The following is a 15054-nucleotide window of genomic DNA, read 5'->3' as shown; positions in this document are numbered from 1 at the left end:
AGGCTAGTTAACAACATGTCGGGCAGGAAATCCAAAGTGTGGGACAATTTTGAGAAGGTGAAGGACGAACCCAAGGTGATATGTAAACTCGCTCAGTGTGTGACGTGCACTTGTAGATAAAATATAGGCCTATATTAATGAAGGTTCATTAGTACGGTTTTGTATTTCTCTGTAATGTAGCACAGTGTTAACAATGTTACTGATACTATTCTTTCTCACACCTTCAACTCAAACCACTGTGTTGACCCGCCCAAAATATATCATTTAATAATTAAATTAATATTGTAAACACTCGGGTGACTAGTCGACTAATGGCCCTAAATGACGACTATTGGTTGACTAGGAAAATGATATCCTCTTGGATTTTGCATATTGTAATATCATCAGTGTCCTCTTTTCCTTTACCCACCTAAAGATTTTATCCACTAGGGCTAGGCGACATAGAGAAAATCAAATATTAGAATATTTTTGACCAAATACATTGATATCAAATACTGATATTGGTGCTTTCACAAAACATTTACACAGAGAGAGTATTGATAAAATAATCAATATATACCAAACACATTGCTATCGATATATTTAGGTATTTGATAAAAAAAATATTGTGATATTTGATTTTCTCTTATCACCCAGACCTAGGTGAAGGTAAATTACCTCCTCTGGGATGTAAAATATTAAAAATCTGTCTTACTTATGAGCCATACATCAAATAACTTGCCTCATTTTGTTGCAGAGAACAACTACACAATGGTCCATTGAATTTTGCCTCACTTGATTCATACAGTAAAGGGACACAGGTGCTTGGTGTCATTCTCTCTAGAATGTTTCATAGTCAACACCTTCCTCTTACTGGAGGTGTCCTTGTGTTATGAAGTGTGAAACCCACCAGCACCATGCTGTTTCACTGGCAAAAGCACCGAGCGGGCCCTCTGTGAGTATCAGGTCTCTAAGCACACATGGCACACTCTGAACGCCGGGCCCAAGCTAAATAAATCATCAACCATCTCTCACACAGTCACACACAGCCACAGCCAACAGTTATGAAAGAAATCCACAATCTTTAAGGGACGGAAAAATCACAGCTTCGGCCCATCTGTTCTCCAACGCTGCAGACGCCAAGACAGTAAAACATTGGAGGGAAACAAAAACGTGCTGAAGCCTAAATGAATGCAAATGCTGATAGAGAGCTCATGAAGCTAATACTAGTATGCTGTATTCTAGTTGCCCTCATTTGGCCTTGTGAGCTATGCAGTCTGCATCTTTCATGACTACACTACTGAGTTGGTGCACTCTGCAGCAGACAGCGTGGGGAGGAAGAAGATGGGAGTTAAGCTGTACAAACTGCCAAGATTGTTGATGAGGGCAAAAACACTGGTGAAACTCTGGTAAAAAATGTCCCAGTAACTCCCTTTCCATCCACCCATCCATTCATGCACTGTGGGAGGAGGAGGGCCGAACACTCAAAGATATGTTTGAAATGCAGCACGGATAGAAATCTGAAGGAATTTCTCTAGATTTCTGTTTGTGGGAAAACTCAAGGAGAACAAGGGACAATAGACAGATGTGGCAAGTGGCCAAACAGAGGAGAGAAGAGGAGAGGAGACAAAGGTTATTTTATCATAAGGTCACACAAGGGTGCTTCCGATGGGAATAGGGAAATGGAAAGACAGACAATTATGAAGCACTGTTGGTCCCACGGGATACAGAGGAGGCATAAGATAAATGTGGTGCTACAACATGACAAAGAACGACATAGACAGCACAGTCACAGTGAAATAAATCAAGACAGAGGAACACGGCATTCCTGGAGTCATAATCTACGGCTTCTAGGATAAACAGAATGAAGTGGAGTAGCCCAATAGAGAACAACATAAAACAAACTGTAATAGTTTAAAGAAATTGAATTATTAGAAGTTTACAGAGAATATTGGGGCTTGTGGGGTGTCATATTGCAGGTTCAAAGCTACCGTGTGTTTTCCATGTGCAGGGAGACAGTGAAGATCATCAAAGCACCACAGCGAGGCCTTGAAGGTCAGGGCTAAGTGACTCCTTGCAGCAGCCTTGGAGAAACAGGGAAAATTCTCATTTGTCTTTGTCTGTTTTGAGCTTTCAGGCCCGGACACCTGTGAGCCTTAAGTGCATCTCTGTGTGTAACGGGTGTGTGCATCTTGAAGTGTTTCAGGCTGGAAGTACAAAGGATATTCCGCACAACCGAAGAATTCACATATATCACACCCATGGCTCCATACAGCCTGATTATAAGTCATCAATGTACCATCATGTAGAGCTGAGCTGAGACACTGACTCTGTGGACTGGTCACCTACAGGGCACAGTATGCACCTGGGGCACTGATATAGAGCTTATCAATTAATCTGTGAATTATCTTCTCAATTAAATGTTTATAAAATGGTGGTAAATGGCCATCACAATTTTTAAAGTCCAACCAACAGTCCAAAACAGAACAAAAAAAAATCAGTTTATAATCTCAGAAGAAGTGGAAAACAAGCATATATTCACATTTGATAAGCTAGAATCAGATTACGTTGGCTTTTGTTTATCTTAAAAAGTGCACAGCTTTCACTGACAGCTATTTTCATTACCAATTAATCTGCCTCAATAATCTTAAAAATGCTCACCACATTTCCCCAAGAGTCCAAGGTCTCATTCTGTCCAGCCGCTGGTCCAAAAACCAAAGATATTTGGTTTCCATTAATATGAAACTGAGAAAAGCAGCAAATCCTCACACTGGAGAAGATGGGACCGTCAAATTTTTGTAGTTTTTGCTTAGAAAGTGACAACTAATCATTTAATTGCCTAACTGCTGCAGCTCTACACTGATGGTCACATTCCCTGAGTCTGAGGATTCACTGATCTGATACTGATTTCAAATAGCAGGTCGATACTGACTCAAATAGCTGGATCACGTCACTTGTCAGTAGTACGCAGGTAGACCAAACAGTTGAGGGAGCTAACAACAAACAAGTCAGCTGTTTGGAGGCATTTCATGCTTGCTAATTAGTTAGTTAGGAAAGCATTGTTTAAATCAAGCCAGGTGTGGCCTCACACATGAAACAATGATCCCAGTCACTTCCCAGTATGTTGTATTGGTACTCAATATCAGCTGATATCCACAGCCCAGGTAACCTTATGGAACTGAAACATTTAGATCAGTGCATCCCTATGAGAATCATCCTAATTAACCTATCAGCCACCAGAGATTTAACGTGTAGCTAATGACTGCTCTCTAATACTGATGAAACATTTTCTTGAGCACATACATTATTTGAAATCTAAAGCCGTTCTGCTTTAAGCCACCCAGGGCTCAGCCTGCTGGAATCTCTGTCATCTTCATTCCCATGCTTAAAGAAAACGTGGATATGGTTAAGATGGGTGAGGAATGAGGGTGGCCACGGGGTTCAGGCTGCCTGTCAGACCATGACAAGTCCTCCAAGGGAGGATAAAGAAGTGGGCCAGACAAGAAATAAAGAGGCAGCTCCCTCCATAACCCCTCAGTGTACTGAGCTCATGTAGTCGCTAAGCAAGACAAGGGTGAACGAACACTTTATCAGCTCCTCCACAGAGCGACCGCACTAGTCAAGAAATTACTCAAGAGTTGTTAATCCCCCTTGATTTTGGTAATCACTGTGTGAAGACAGGGCTGGTAGGAGGAGAAATTCTTAGAGAAGGTTTTCCTGTTGAAGAATCTGTCTGCTAAAATTAAAATTTATTTCCTTTGAAGTGCATGAACACCAATGACAAGTTAAGTTTCTGTCATCCAATGTCAAGTTGCTAATGCCCATGAGAGAGCCTTCTGATCTCTGAAATCCCACTGCTACTGTTTGGCTTTGTCGACACACCATAAACTGCTGCTTCCACAGATCAGACAGCAGGTGGACTGAGCTTCTCTAATGTCACCTCAAACCCACTGACCCTCTCTACTTCTGGGGACGATGGCTGACTCACACCAACAACATCTCTCCTCTCCGTCTATCCTGACATTCCTTCACTCACCACTTACAAACAGCAGCAAACCCACTGTAAACTCATCTCCCCTTCACAGAGCAGGCCCAGGTGAGGCGGCGTCGCAGCTGCTTGTGTTTGGTAAACATGTCCATAAACCTCTGGCCATGAGTGACAGGGGAGCAGAGCGGAGAGGTGAGCCAGTGGAGCGAGGCTGGGAGCGCTGAGAGCCACCTGGACACACCCAGCAGAAAAGGCCTCATCAGGGAGAAGAGGTTTCAGCCTACGGCCACGTTCGGCCCACACACTGTTATCTGCACACACTCAACCTGACAGCGTAAATATTTGTAAGATGGCGAACATCCTCTCATCATTAAGCGCTGGCTTGTCTCCGAGCTAAACATTGGCACTCGGTCCAGGAGGGAAGTAGAGCTGGTTAGCGCTCTTGCCTGTGTGTTTAGTCTGGTAACTCTGCGTCATCAGCAGCTCACACACAGAGGATCAATCATTGCATGAGACCAGCTCATCCACCTTTTTGTTAAACGATCTCAAGATATCAATCTTGTGCACTTTATCAGAGGTATAAACATCATCACTCCCTCATAACACTTACTCAAGATGCACCCTGTCTCACTGGGAGCAGGTTTTACAGACATGTGAGGAGTAGAGGTGCTGAGAGGTGACAAGGAGCAGATGATGGAGTGTCTGCTGCTGCATCTCCTGGTGCAGCGGACAGAGAGAGCACACCTCAGACATAGTGGGGGTGCTCTCAGGAGCCCCACGGACACAGGGTGGGTGGATGGCGACAACAATAAGGACAGGAGACAGCAGAGCAAAGTGTGCTGCCAGCACAGGAAAAAGGAAACCAACTGTCAGGAAGACAATAGGACCTGGTCGATGGATGGAGACGGGAGTAACTCTGCAGAGTCACACATTCAGGAGGACAAAAAAGTGAGGCTGTGAGGTTTAAAAATAGACTGTGGAGGCAGAAAGGGTTATTGCGTAAATGTAACAAGACACAGTTGAGGATTAACATGCAGCACGCACAGTATGTGTGTGTATTATAATATAAAGTGGATGGTTTTCTTACCTTTTCTGATAGACTGAGGTGTGAGAGGTTGCTGTCTGCGTCCCGGCTGAGTAGGTCTTGTAAAGTCCCGTCTTCCAGGTCCCGTCAACAAACGTGGTCAGCCAGAGCAGCAGCACAATCCACAGCAAACTTTTTCTAAAAAGCGCGGACACGCTCTCCAGTTGGCGCGGTCCCATTTCCGTGGCATCAAAAGTACGGCCAGAAAAGTTGAAATGAGCCCAACTTCCCCCAGTGAGAAAACACACGGGTTAGTGGATCCAGCTCGGTGGGGGGAATGTGTCAAACAGCACCGGGTCTGCTGAGGAAGACGCGCATCCTAAAAGTAGCAAACATGCACTTCTGTGGAGTGTTAAAACGATGTCTGACACTCGTTTGAGAGTAAAATAGCCTGCTCTTAAAATCCTGAGTGAACTAAAGAAAATTGCCGCCCCATAAACTCCCGCTTCTCGTTTGTGTCTACCTATGTAAGAGAGCCGACATTAAAATATAAACGTGTGTGGGTGTCGTTAAATGTGTAGTCCTGCTCTCTCTATCTACTCTGACTACCTCCGTCCGTCTGACAGTGCGTGTGTGTGTGTGTGTGTGTGCGCGTATGGAGCCGAGCCCTCACTGCAGCGGGCATGAGACCACTTTTATAGTCTCCTCGGGTCTTTTAAATGGCACAGCCTGCTGGGTCTCTTTTACCCTGCCCCGTTTCAACCTCTCACAGAGGACAATGCATGCTCAAGGCGACGGCACATTACGCATTGTTTTTTTTGATCTAAATGAACTATGGGCTGCTGCTGCTTCTCCGAGGCTCCTCTGAAATCACTGGAGCTGTGCCGGTGATGAGTAATTGTTTTTCGGTGAACGCAACTGAATATAAACACATTATGACTCAGTTTTGGCCCTATTAGACTTGAAAAGTTATATTTTTAAGCCCATAAAGTTCATCACGGTATTGTTGCAGTCATGCCTCAACATTAACATCTATCTATCTATCTATCTGGACCATCAAACACTTAATTGTCTGTATTCTGTTGAGTTATCAGTTGTTTTTTTTATCAGTTCATGGTCAGTTTTGTCAAAATAAAAGGCATCCACCACTCTCCTATTTTTATAAGTGGGGATAAATACACATGCTGTTAATATTGAGGGGGACCTGACTCCTGCATCCCACCTAAAATCTACAATTCTATGTATGTATGTATGTATGTATGTATGTATGTATGTATGCATCTATGCATCTATCCAGGGGCCTAGGATTGGTTTCAACATTGTGGGGTGGGGGCGCATATGAAACGTGGTGTTTGGAGGTCTTCTGCCAGAAAATCTGGACCATCAAACACTTCATTTTCTGTATTCTGCTGAGTTATCGGTTTATTTTTATCAGTGTCAGTGTATTTAATTTTGTCAAAATAAAAGTCATCTGCTACTTTAATGTTTTTATAAGCAGGGATAAATACACATGCTCTTAATAGTGAAGGGGGTGTGACCTCTGCATCCCCCCTAATTTTTATTATCTCTGTCTATCTATGTATCTATCCATCCATCCATCCATCGATCCAGGGGCGTAGGTTTGGTTTCAACATTGGGGGTGGTGGGGCATATGAAACCTGGGGTTTGGAGGTCTTCTGCCAGAAAATCTGGACCATCAAACACATCATTTTATGTATTCTGGTGAGTTCTCTTGCACCACATTGAGCATTTACTGCACATTTCCTGTGTCAGTGTCTTTAATTTTGTCAAAATAAAAGTCATCTGCTACTTGCATGTTTTTATTAGTGGGGATAAATACACATGCTCTTAATATTGAGGAGGACGTGTCCCCTGCATCCACCCAACTATCTATCTATCTATCTATCTATCCATCCATCCACCCACAATGTTTTTGTCCTATGGTTGCCTTTAGCAGCTGTGGTCTCTAGCCTCTCTGTCAAAGCCATCAGTGCCCAGACAGACAGTGGCAAGAGAATAGTTGAGGTTACTGTAACCTCCCTCAGCCCATACATGTGGGACATGTAGGTTTACAGTGCAAGCAGCCAGTAACCACAGGGCTGCGGTTCTGCTCCAAACTAAACACCTGGCACTGCAACCAAAAACTGGGCCCCAAGATGTATATCTGTGGTTGGGGGGGTGGGGGGACTACACCTCTTAGGCCCCATGGGCTGAGCTGCAAGTCCCGCCAGCTGCAGAGGATGCTGCAAAGAGAGCACTTATGCAACTGGCTAATATAGTCTATTGTAATTTTGGTGAAGTTTTTAGCTAAGGCGAGACAGTGTTAACACTTTGACACTCACAGACAGGCATTCAGACGGGCACTAATCACCCCCTATAAAATGGGGAGATACAGGCAAACAGTGTATGCACTTGAATGGGACTGAGTAAGCCCACCTGCTCTCAATCACAACAAACGGAAACTGTTTAGAGTTGTGGGGTTGGGGGAGGGTTGGAAAATGATGTGTCAGACTTTTTTGTTTCAGGGCGCCCATGGCATTTCACGAGGCCACTCGGCTCAGGCAGTAGTGCCAATAGGAACTGGAGCAACTTAGATTTAATGTAAATCCCTGCAGTCACGAGCAGCTGAAAATAATTTTGACCTCCCAGGAGGGAGACGGGGGTCAGTTCCATTGAGAGGACCCCCCCCCCCCCCCATTTCTTGACTAGTTACTCTCCTGCTTCCATAATTGTCTTCCCCTTTACTATGCAAACAGAAAGAGCTGCATCAACTATTGTCTGTGTACATGTGCGTTTGCTGAAGATCTGCTCATACACATTAGGTATGTGCCATTCAGAGGGGGCCTTAATGGCTACACAACACAGTAAAGAGAAGCATGACAGTAATCTTTTAAGGAAAACTTTAAATGTAAATGTAACATATTTTCATGTTGCTTATTTTTTGCCTTAAGATGATTTCAGTCTATAATTCACAGTAGAGTCTAACCAGCACATCCCTGATTACACCTGCACTTGCACAACTCAGGCTACATGATGTATGTTGCACGTGTTATGGCTCCTACCTGTTTTTATTTCTGTGTTTCTGTGACCGCTCAGCCACGCCAGCTGCCAGATCCACTGGGGACGTCTGATTTTTAGAGTAAACTTCACCTGCTATGGCATGCTGACCTCAGCAGCCTCGATTACTCAGTGCTGCACCAGATCTGTTTGTTAAATGTTACAACAAAGCGTACGCTACTACCAATACTGCAGAGAACAGCTGAAAAGCTACTTGGGTAAAGTGGAAAACTTTAGCAGCCTTTGGTCAGTGGTACATTTTCCACTGAATGCAGCAGATTATGTTCCCCTTACAACCTCAGCAGAAATATTCAGCTACTACTGTCCTTTTCAGGAGTGGACAGAACTCTGAAAAGTTTTGAGAAAGAGAGAAATTAAATAGGATTGAACTGAATTGCAGAAATTTATTCATGAATAAACAGTGCAGACTTTTAAATCTGAAAGATCCTGACCTACTATGGCATGTTGCCATTCTAGTCCTGTGTAACACCAAAGAGAAATCCTAGGAACAGCCCAGAGTAAAGAGCTCAGTACTGTTGTGTGCTGCCATCTAGTGACTAAGTAATGAAAGCTACGATGTAGTCACAAATTCTGTGTTTTTTTAATTTTTTATGTCTTTATCATTTCTTCTTTCACAAATATATACAATAATTCATCATAACTTATTTATTTATTTGTAATCTGTAACTCTGATGTCAGGCATGGCTGTTATTATAATCACTGGAACAAACTGTGTGAAAGCTAACCAGCTCAGAGAACCTGATGGCTCACTTCAGTCTGCGTTCAGGCATAAACAGACTCCCTGGAGCACCCAGTGGGAGATATGCATAGTGGTGAACAGGTCTGCCTCAAACACCAAACCAACTCCCATTGCATTCCTCCGCAAGGACGTAGTGTACACTGGTGTCCGTAGTGTATTCTGCGATACAAAACACATAAAAATACATCAAACATCACATCAAAATAGTGAAGTACTGTATGGAGGCCTGTAGTGTCTGTGGTTCACACCTGTAACCTGAGGCGATGAGCCTCTATGGGGATGACTTTGAGAATGGGCAGTTCAACAACAAGCACTTTTGGTTTACTCTTCAATAAGCAGCCCTTCTCCGTGTCCCAGTCTGCTCCTTCCAGATACAGGCCAGACACAAAGCAGCCTGCAGGAAAAACACTATCAGTCTCTATAACTCACCGCTAATCATGCTGTTAATGATGAGTGTTTTTTTTTTTTTACCCTGTCCAGGTCTGTCACTGACTTCATCCTCACTGCGGTACTGGGTCACCTGTGTGTACAGTGTGGAAAGATCCAGAGGCCAACCATTTTTCCTACATGCAGCTTGGACCAAGGCAGTTAGGTAGGACTCTGGGATATGGAGTCCTGATAGCCACATAACCTTTGGCTCTCCTTTTTCCACCTGGTGGACACAAGATGCATCAGACATAAAGAAAAAATTGTCACCTCAGAACTATTCAGTAATGAATAGAATACAATAGGCCACATATCAGAGATTAACTGTGATAGTGTGCGTCCATCCTCACCCAGTAGCTGTACTGCTCATAACGCCTCTTAAAATGGCTCATCCAGTTGCCGAGGGACTTAAGAGTGTCGGGTGCCAACTTCTTCCAAATGGCAGGGATGTGACCATTAAAAAAGGCCCGAGCGACTTCATCCAACTCACTGCTCATACCCACCTCACCAGCCAGGGCCTAGGGGACACAAGGAATCATATAAAATCTAAACCTGTGTGAAGCACAAAGATGCAAAACCTGTCTGTTTGCTCCAACAATATCTTGTTGTCCTCTGTCCCTCCTTCTCACCCTCTGCAGCTCAGCCAGAGAGTGCTGCATGCGGACCACTAGCCTGTTGAAGCGCTCCAGTTCTTGAAGCAGCACCACTGAGGTCGGGGAAATGTCTGTACCGAAGTTTTTACGGATCACATCCATGTCAAATAACTTAGGCAGCTTGTTCTGAATGTCCTGGGCCACCTGGCTGATGTACTCATCCCTACTGATGTTTCCACCAGATTCACCTGAGGCATAAGAGAGTGTTCAAAGGCCATAAAAGAGGAAGCACTTGGCAGCATGGTTGCAAACAGACTAAAGCAAAGACCCTTTAACAATATGGAACAGCTTGTCTTTATGAAAACAGTTAATATTATCTCCAGGGATGCTCTTCAGTGCTCAGAACTCAAGAAGCGGGCATGTAATGCTACTATTTCTTCCTTAAAATCAATAAAGAGGCAAGAGAAATGAAAGATGCCAAATCATACCTGTCTGAGGCTGCAGGTCTATCAGGTGAGTCCACATGTCTTTAGCTGCCTGAGTATAGTATCCTATCTCTGCATTGGAATGAAGACCCATTACCTCTGCTGTGTTTTCCAGTGGCAGGGTCTCAATCTCATCTGTAACAGATGTACGTAGGGTAAAGCTGTGAGTGATGACAGAAAAGTAACTTTTTCATGGGAATGTAAAGTAATGAAAATAGCGACTGACCAACATATACTTTCTTGGGCCCATTTGGAGGGATCTTGTAATCTACGTCCTTGTTTTTGAAGAAGTGGAAGCGCTGAAAGGTGTAGAAGAGGAAGTCTCCGAGGTACTCATCCATGTAGACGGTCAGAATCCTGCGGTCAAAGCTATCTATGGCTCGCCCACCATACATCACCTATAGAGCATTATACAGACATGCTTAATGCACAGCTTCAGCCAACAAGATAATAGACATACAATCTTTTAACACAATGTATTTAGCCTGACCTCCCCAATAAGGTATTTAAGACTTCCCCAGGGAATATTGCTGTCTCCTTGGTTGTGACCTTTGGTCAGGTAGGTGTTCAGGATCTCCATACACACCTGTTGAACACAATTACATTGTTTAAACCATTGAAGTATCAACCAAATTGGAGATGTAACTGATATTATACCACTTAAATAGAGGCTAAAAAATAGTGAAAGTGACTCCCACGCCACTTACAAAGAAGTCAGACTCGTTGAAGTCGTAGGGGACGTTCCAGCCAATCTTGCCATACTTGCGTCTCTCTTGCACCACAGCATGGAAGAAGGCCAGCACATACACCAGGCTGCAGAAGGCAGGGTGAGGGCACGCCGTCAAGGTCTCATGGGAGATTTTAGAGTATGTGGCTCTCATGTTTAGCTTGAGACCGTTGGGAGCCTCCGTCACTACCTGCACACAATATTAAAGTACATGTGACATTTTTAAACCCCTGTCTCTATTAATATTGTGGTTTCTCTGCAAAAAGTTTACCACTCAAATACCACTCTCAACAAGTCATTTGGTCTCAAATTAGGCTTTTAGGACTTGTTTTTCTTAATAAAAAACTTTCAAATACAACACCCATTTCAGGAAATCCTTTCACCCATAACTGGATCTTAGAAACCCTAAAAAAAGAAATTAAAAATGAAAGAAAACACTGCTAAGGGTAAAGAGAAAATGTGTTTCACCTTTAGAGACTTTTGCAGTATGCCAATGGGGAAATCCTTGATGGGGTTGGTGGTGACCCACAAGCGGAAGTTGGGGTTGGGCTTGGTGATCCTCTCTAAGGCCTTCTCCAGTTCCGTCAGCCACTTTACCAGCAGGTGGCAGTTTTGCAGCATCAACCACTGACCATTGGACACCGCCCTATCTAGCAACTTCAGTGCCACCTTTATCACGGTTAGAGAAGACAATTACACTCAACATCTTTACTTGTTAACTAGTGTGATTGTTTCCCGATCCCTTTAATTATTCCACTTGACAACATTTAAAGCTTTGATAGTGTGATATGGAAAAGAAATCTTCAGTACCTTCTCTTGGCCTTGGCCCATAGCAAGGGAGGTAAACTTGTTGCCTACAAAGCCTGACCTCTCTGCTAGTTTCATGAGGTCAGTGGCTGGGTCAGAGCCAGGGCTCAGGATGAAGACAATGGGCGAGGAAGGTGTACTCTGTTCATAAATTGCATCGAAGCTGATCACAGGGGGCTGCACATATCTGAGTAGAAACAGAAGGAAAAAAGGGATTCAGGGTTTGATTTCTCTCTGTGTAAATAATTATATCATCTGTAAACATTGTATAATAATTGTGTTCAATCAACTTAACCTTCATGACAGTGGTGTATATACATGCATACATATACTGTATATATATATCATTAACTTGATTATTGCAATAGCAACAGTCTCACTTCTCGCCCATGATGACAGTGACGTAGTCAGTCACAGCTCTGTAGACTCTATCAACACGGAAGCAGCGCAGCAAAAGCAGCTTCTGAAAAGCTGACAGGTTCTCCTCATATTTCATGGGGAATGGAGCCTGCTCTGGTGCATCTAAGTCATACCACTGGGGAGAAAAAGAATCAGGGTTACACTCTAAACCGATTAAGTAAAATGCCTATGATAATTCCTGTCACTGTGGTCACTTACAGACTTCCAATCAGTGGGATTTTTCTCCACATCATCAGGTAAAGAGCCAAACTGCTCAGGAAAGAGCTCTGCTAGTTTAGCTATGTCCTCCCAGCCCTGGTCTGCAAGCCAGTCACAGGTTTTTTTGTGTGTGCTCTTTTCCAAGGAAAGATTACCTTTACACATGAGGTGGAAAAACAAGTAAATGACCTTGATATTTGTCTGAGTTTGTGATCACTGTAATCTCTGTAAACATTTTAGTGGAGTTCAACGTCTCTGGATAACTTACCCTTGATAAAGAACTCCAACTCATCCTGAGGTGACCTTCCTTCTGCCTGCTCAATCTTGATGGTCATGTTAAAGGAGAAGAGCAGCTTGTGCCTCTCGAACAGACCTAAGGATGCAGGCAATACCTATGTAGTCAGCTGAGGTTAAATTATCCACAAAGTAATCATAAACACTGTGCTATTTTCCATCCATTACATTATTCAATTTTCATCATTTTACCTGTGCAGCCATAGTTATAAACACTGTATGTCAGAGTGTTCATGATGTTCTTCAGTCTTTGCTGCAGGTCGGAGTGAGGCAGAGATTTGCGCAGTGAATAGTCAAACACTTCGTGGTAGGAGGCTAGAGAATATTGGTACATGCTGTTCACCACAGCCATTTCTGTCAGTACGAAGAACAGGACAGCACCGCGCTTTGCAGCAGGTCGGTAGCCATCTCTGAGTTTATCAATGTCTTCAGATGTCTTCTCAGCCAACTTCAGTTTCTCAAACACCTGACAAGGATAAAACTCAACTCAACTCAACTTTATTTATAAAGCGCTTTAAAACAACCACAGCTGAAACAAAGTGCTGTACATAGGAGGTCATAAAACAACAAAATAGTGAGATAATAAAAAGCAGTTAAAACAAAAAACAATAAAAACAGCAACAAACAAATAAAAACAGAGGAAGGTCTCATGCTGGGTTAAAAGCCAGTGAGTAAAAGTGGGTTTTAAGGTGGGTTTTAAAAACAGACAGTGAGGAGGCCTGTCTGATGTGCAGAGGTAGATTGTTCCACATTTTTGGAGCAGCAACGGAGAATGCACAGTCTCCTCTAAGCGTTCGCTTGGACCTCGGTATCTCAAGGAGCAGCTGATCAGCTGACCTGAGGCACCGGGCAGGGGCGTAGGGGTGAAGAAGCTCAGAGAGGTAGGGCGGGGCGAGGCCATTTAAAGATTTAAAAACAAATAAAAGGATCTTAAAATGAACTCTAAAGTGCACAGGCAGCCAGTGGAGGGAGGCCAGGATGGGTGTAATGTGCTCTCTCATTCGTACTCCAGTTAGCAGATGAGCGGCAGCGTTCTGAACTAACTGGAGACGTGCAAGGGACGACTGGCTAACTCCAAAATAAAGTGCATTGCAGTAATCCAGCCGAGATGTGATGAAGGCATGGATTACTGCTTCAAAGTGCTGATGTGCAAGAAAAGGCTTCACCTTCGCAAGCTGCCTGAGGTGAAAAACTAGGATTAATGACCTCAGTGAAAATGCTATTCTTCCATTCACTGATGCTTTCTGTTGCCAAACTCACCTCACTAGCTTTTGACTTTGTCTCCTCCAATGTTTGAACCAGCTCTGTGTTATCCAGCATGTTGCCTGTAGATGTGGCCAGCTCTCGGAGCAGAGAGTCCCCAAGGTTCTTCAGCAGCTTCTTATTGTTGCTTGTCTCTTGGATCAAATACTCACGCTGCTCCTCCAGCTCCTTCTTCTCAAAGCCCATGATAACACTCAGCAGCTGGTCCTCCAGACCCTTAAGGGTCACTAAACGTTAACATAGATATAATGAATGGACACCAATAGACAAAACATTTAGTGCATGGTGTTCACATGTTTCAGACAGAAACTATAGTCACCATGCCAAAGACTCTTACCAGTATAGTTAATGACCATGGCTTTTCCAAACACTGATGGGGAGTATTTAGGGTTGGACAGTTTGGTGTTGAGGTACAGTCTGAAGTTGGGATCATAGTCCACCTCCTTGTCACCCAGTGTGATGACCTGTCTGCCCTCTACTCCTTTCACATTCTTCTCCAGAACATTGTCAATGACAGGGTCGATGTACTCATCTACATCTTGGAAAAGGAAGGGGCAGCCATATTTGATGGCTATCTCTAGCTGCTTCAGGAAGTCCGGATCATTAAAAGATGAGATCTGGGGGAAAAAAAGCATGATGACACTGTCAGGACCGTACGTTGCGTCTCTTTCTTAAGTGCTGATTCTAGGGCTGACAGCAGTGCGAAGCAGCAAAATATTCTGGGACTTGTGAGCAGTATTGACACAAAACTTGGACAAGAATGAAACTTCTTAAACCTTGAGGTTATTGTTTTCTTCCTTCTTCTTAATCCAGTTGAGGGCTTGCTGTTGTGGGTCAATACACATGGGGAAACGGCTCCCTCTGGTTGTGAGGATTCCATTCTGCACTGACAGCTCATCTGGAGGCAAGCCCTCTGAGCCCCATCTGTCACACAGGAATTATTTGACACATAATTAGCTCTGTAGTCAGTGTACAGCCAAAATAAAAAAATACATATGTGCAACAGACATGTTTTCTGCTACCACAATGCCTA

General features: G+C 43.7%; 2 protein-coding genes across 3 annotated transcripts in view; both read right to left on the bottom strand.

Annotated features, from left to right (window-relative positions):
* The window catches only part of emid1 (EMI domain containing 1), a 70283-nt gene extending 64580 nt beyond the window's left edge, over positions 1–5703 (bottom strand). Inside the window, exon 1 of one of the 2 annotated variants that reach the window (XM_050050056.1) lies at positions 5055–5703. In XM_050050056.1, the coding sequence (XP_049906013.1) occupies positions 5055–5230 (176 nt within the window). In that variant the 5' untranslated portion in view covers positions 5231–5703. The remainder of the gene's footprint in view (positions 1–5054) is intronic. The other variant, XM_050050057.1, reaches the window with a different exon arrangement.
* Positions 5704–8550: 2847 nt separating this feature from the next.
* The window catches only part of dnah10 (dynein axonemal heavy chain 10), a 29081-nt gene continuing 22577 nt past the window's right edge, over positions 8551–15054 (bottom strand). The window contains exons 61-78 of the mRNA XM_050050026.1: positions 14798–14945; positions 14359–14638; positions 14019–14248; positions 12951–13224; positions 12733–12837; positions 12465–12619; positions 12227–12381; positions 11850–12033; positions 11508–11708; positions 11020–11229; positions 10803–10898; positions 10539–10710; positions 10316–10447; positions 9864–10075; positions 9585–9752; positions 9280–9460; positions 9057–9202; positions 8551–8967 (exon numbers count right to left, since the gene is read on the bottom strand). Coding sequence (XP_049905983.1) covers positions 8821–8967; positions 9057–9202; positions 9280–9460; positions 9585–9752; positions 9864–10075; positions 10316–10447; positions 10539–10710; positions 10803–10898; positions 11020–11229; positions 11508–11708; positions 11850–12033; positions 12227–12381; positions 12465–12619; positions 12733–12837; positions 12951–13224; positions 14019–14248; positions 14359–14638; positions 14798–14945 — 3196 coding nt within the window. The 3' untranslated portion in view covers positions 8551–8820. The remainder of the gene's footprint in view (positions 8968–9056; positions 9203–9279; positions 9461–9584; positions 9753–9863; positions 10076–10315; positions 10448–10538; positions 10711–10802; positions 10899–11019; positions 11230–11507; positions 11709–11849; positions 12034–12226; positions 12382–12464; positions 12620–12732; positions 12838–12950; positions 13225–14018; positions 14249–14358; positions 14639–14797; positions 14946–15054) is intronic.

The sequence above is a fragment of the Epinephelus moara genome, chromosome 8 (assembly GCF_006386435.1).
Source record: "Epinephelus moara isolate mb chromosome 8, YSFRI_EMoa_1.0, whole genome shotgun sequence".
NCBI classification, from domain to species: Eukaryota; Metazoa; Chordata; class Actinopteri; order Perciformes; family Serranidae; genus Epinephelus; species Epinephelus moara.
The sequence above is the reverse complement of the archived record's forward strand: the minus strand, read 5'-3'. Positions and strand labels throughout refer to the sequence as shown.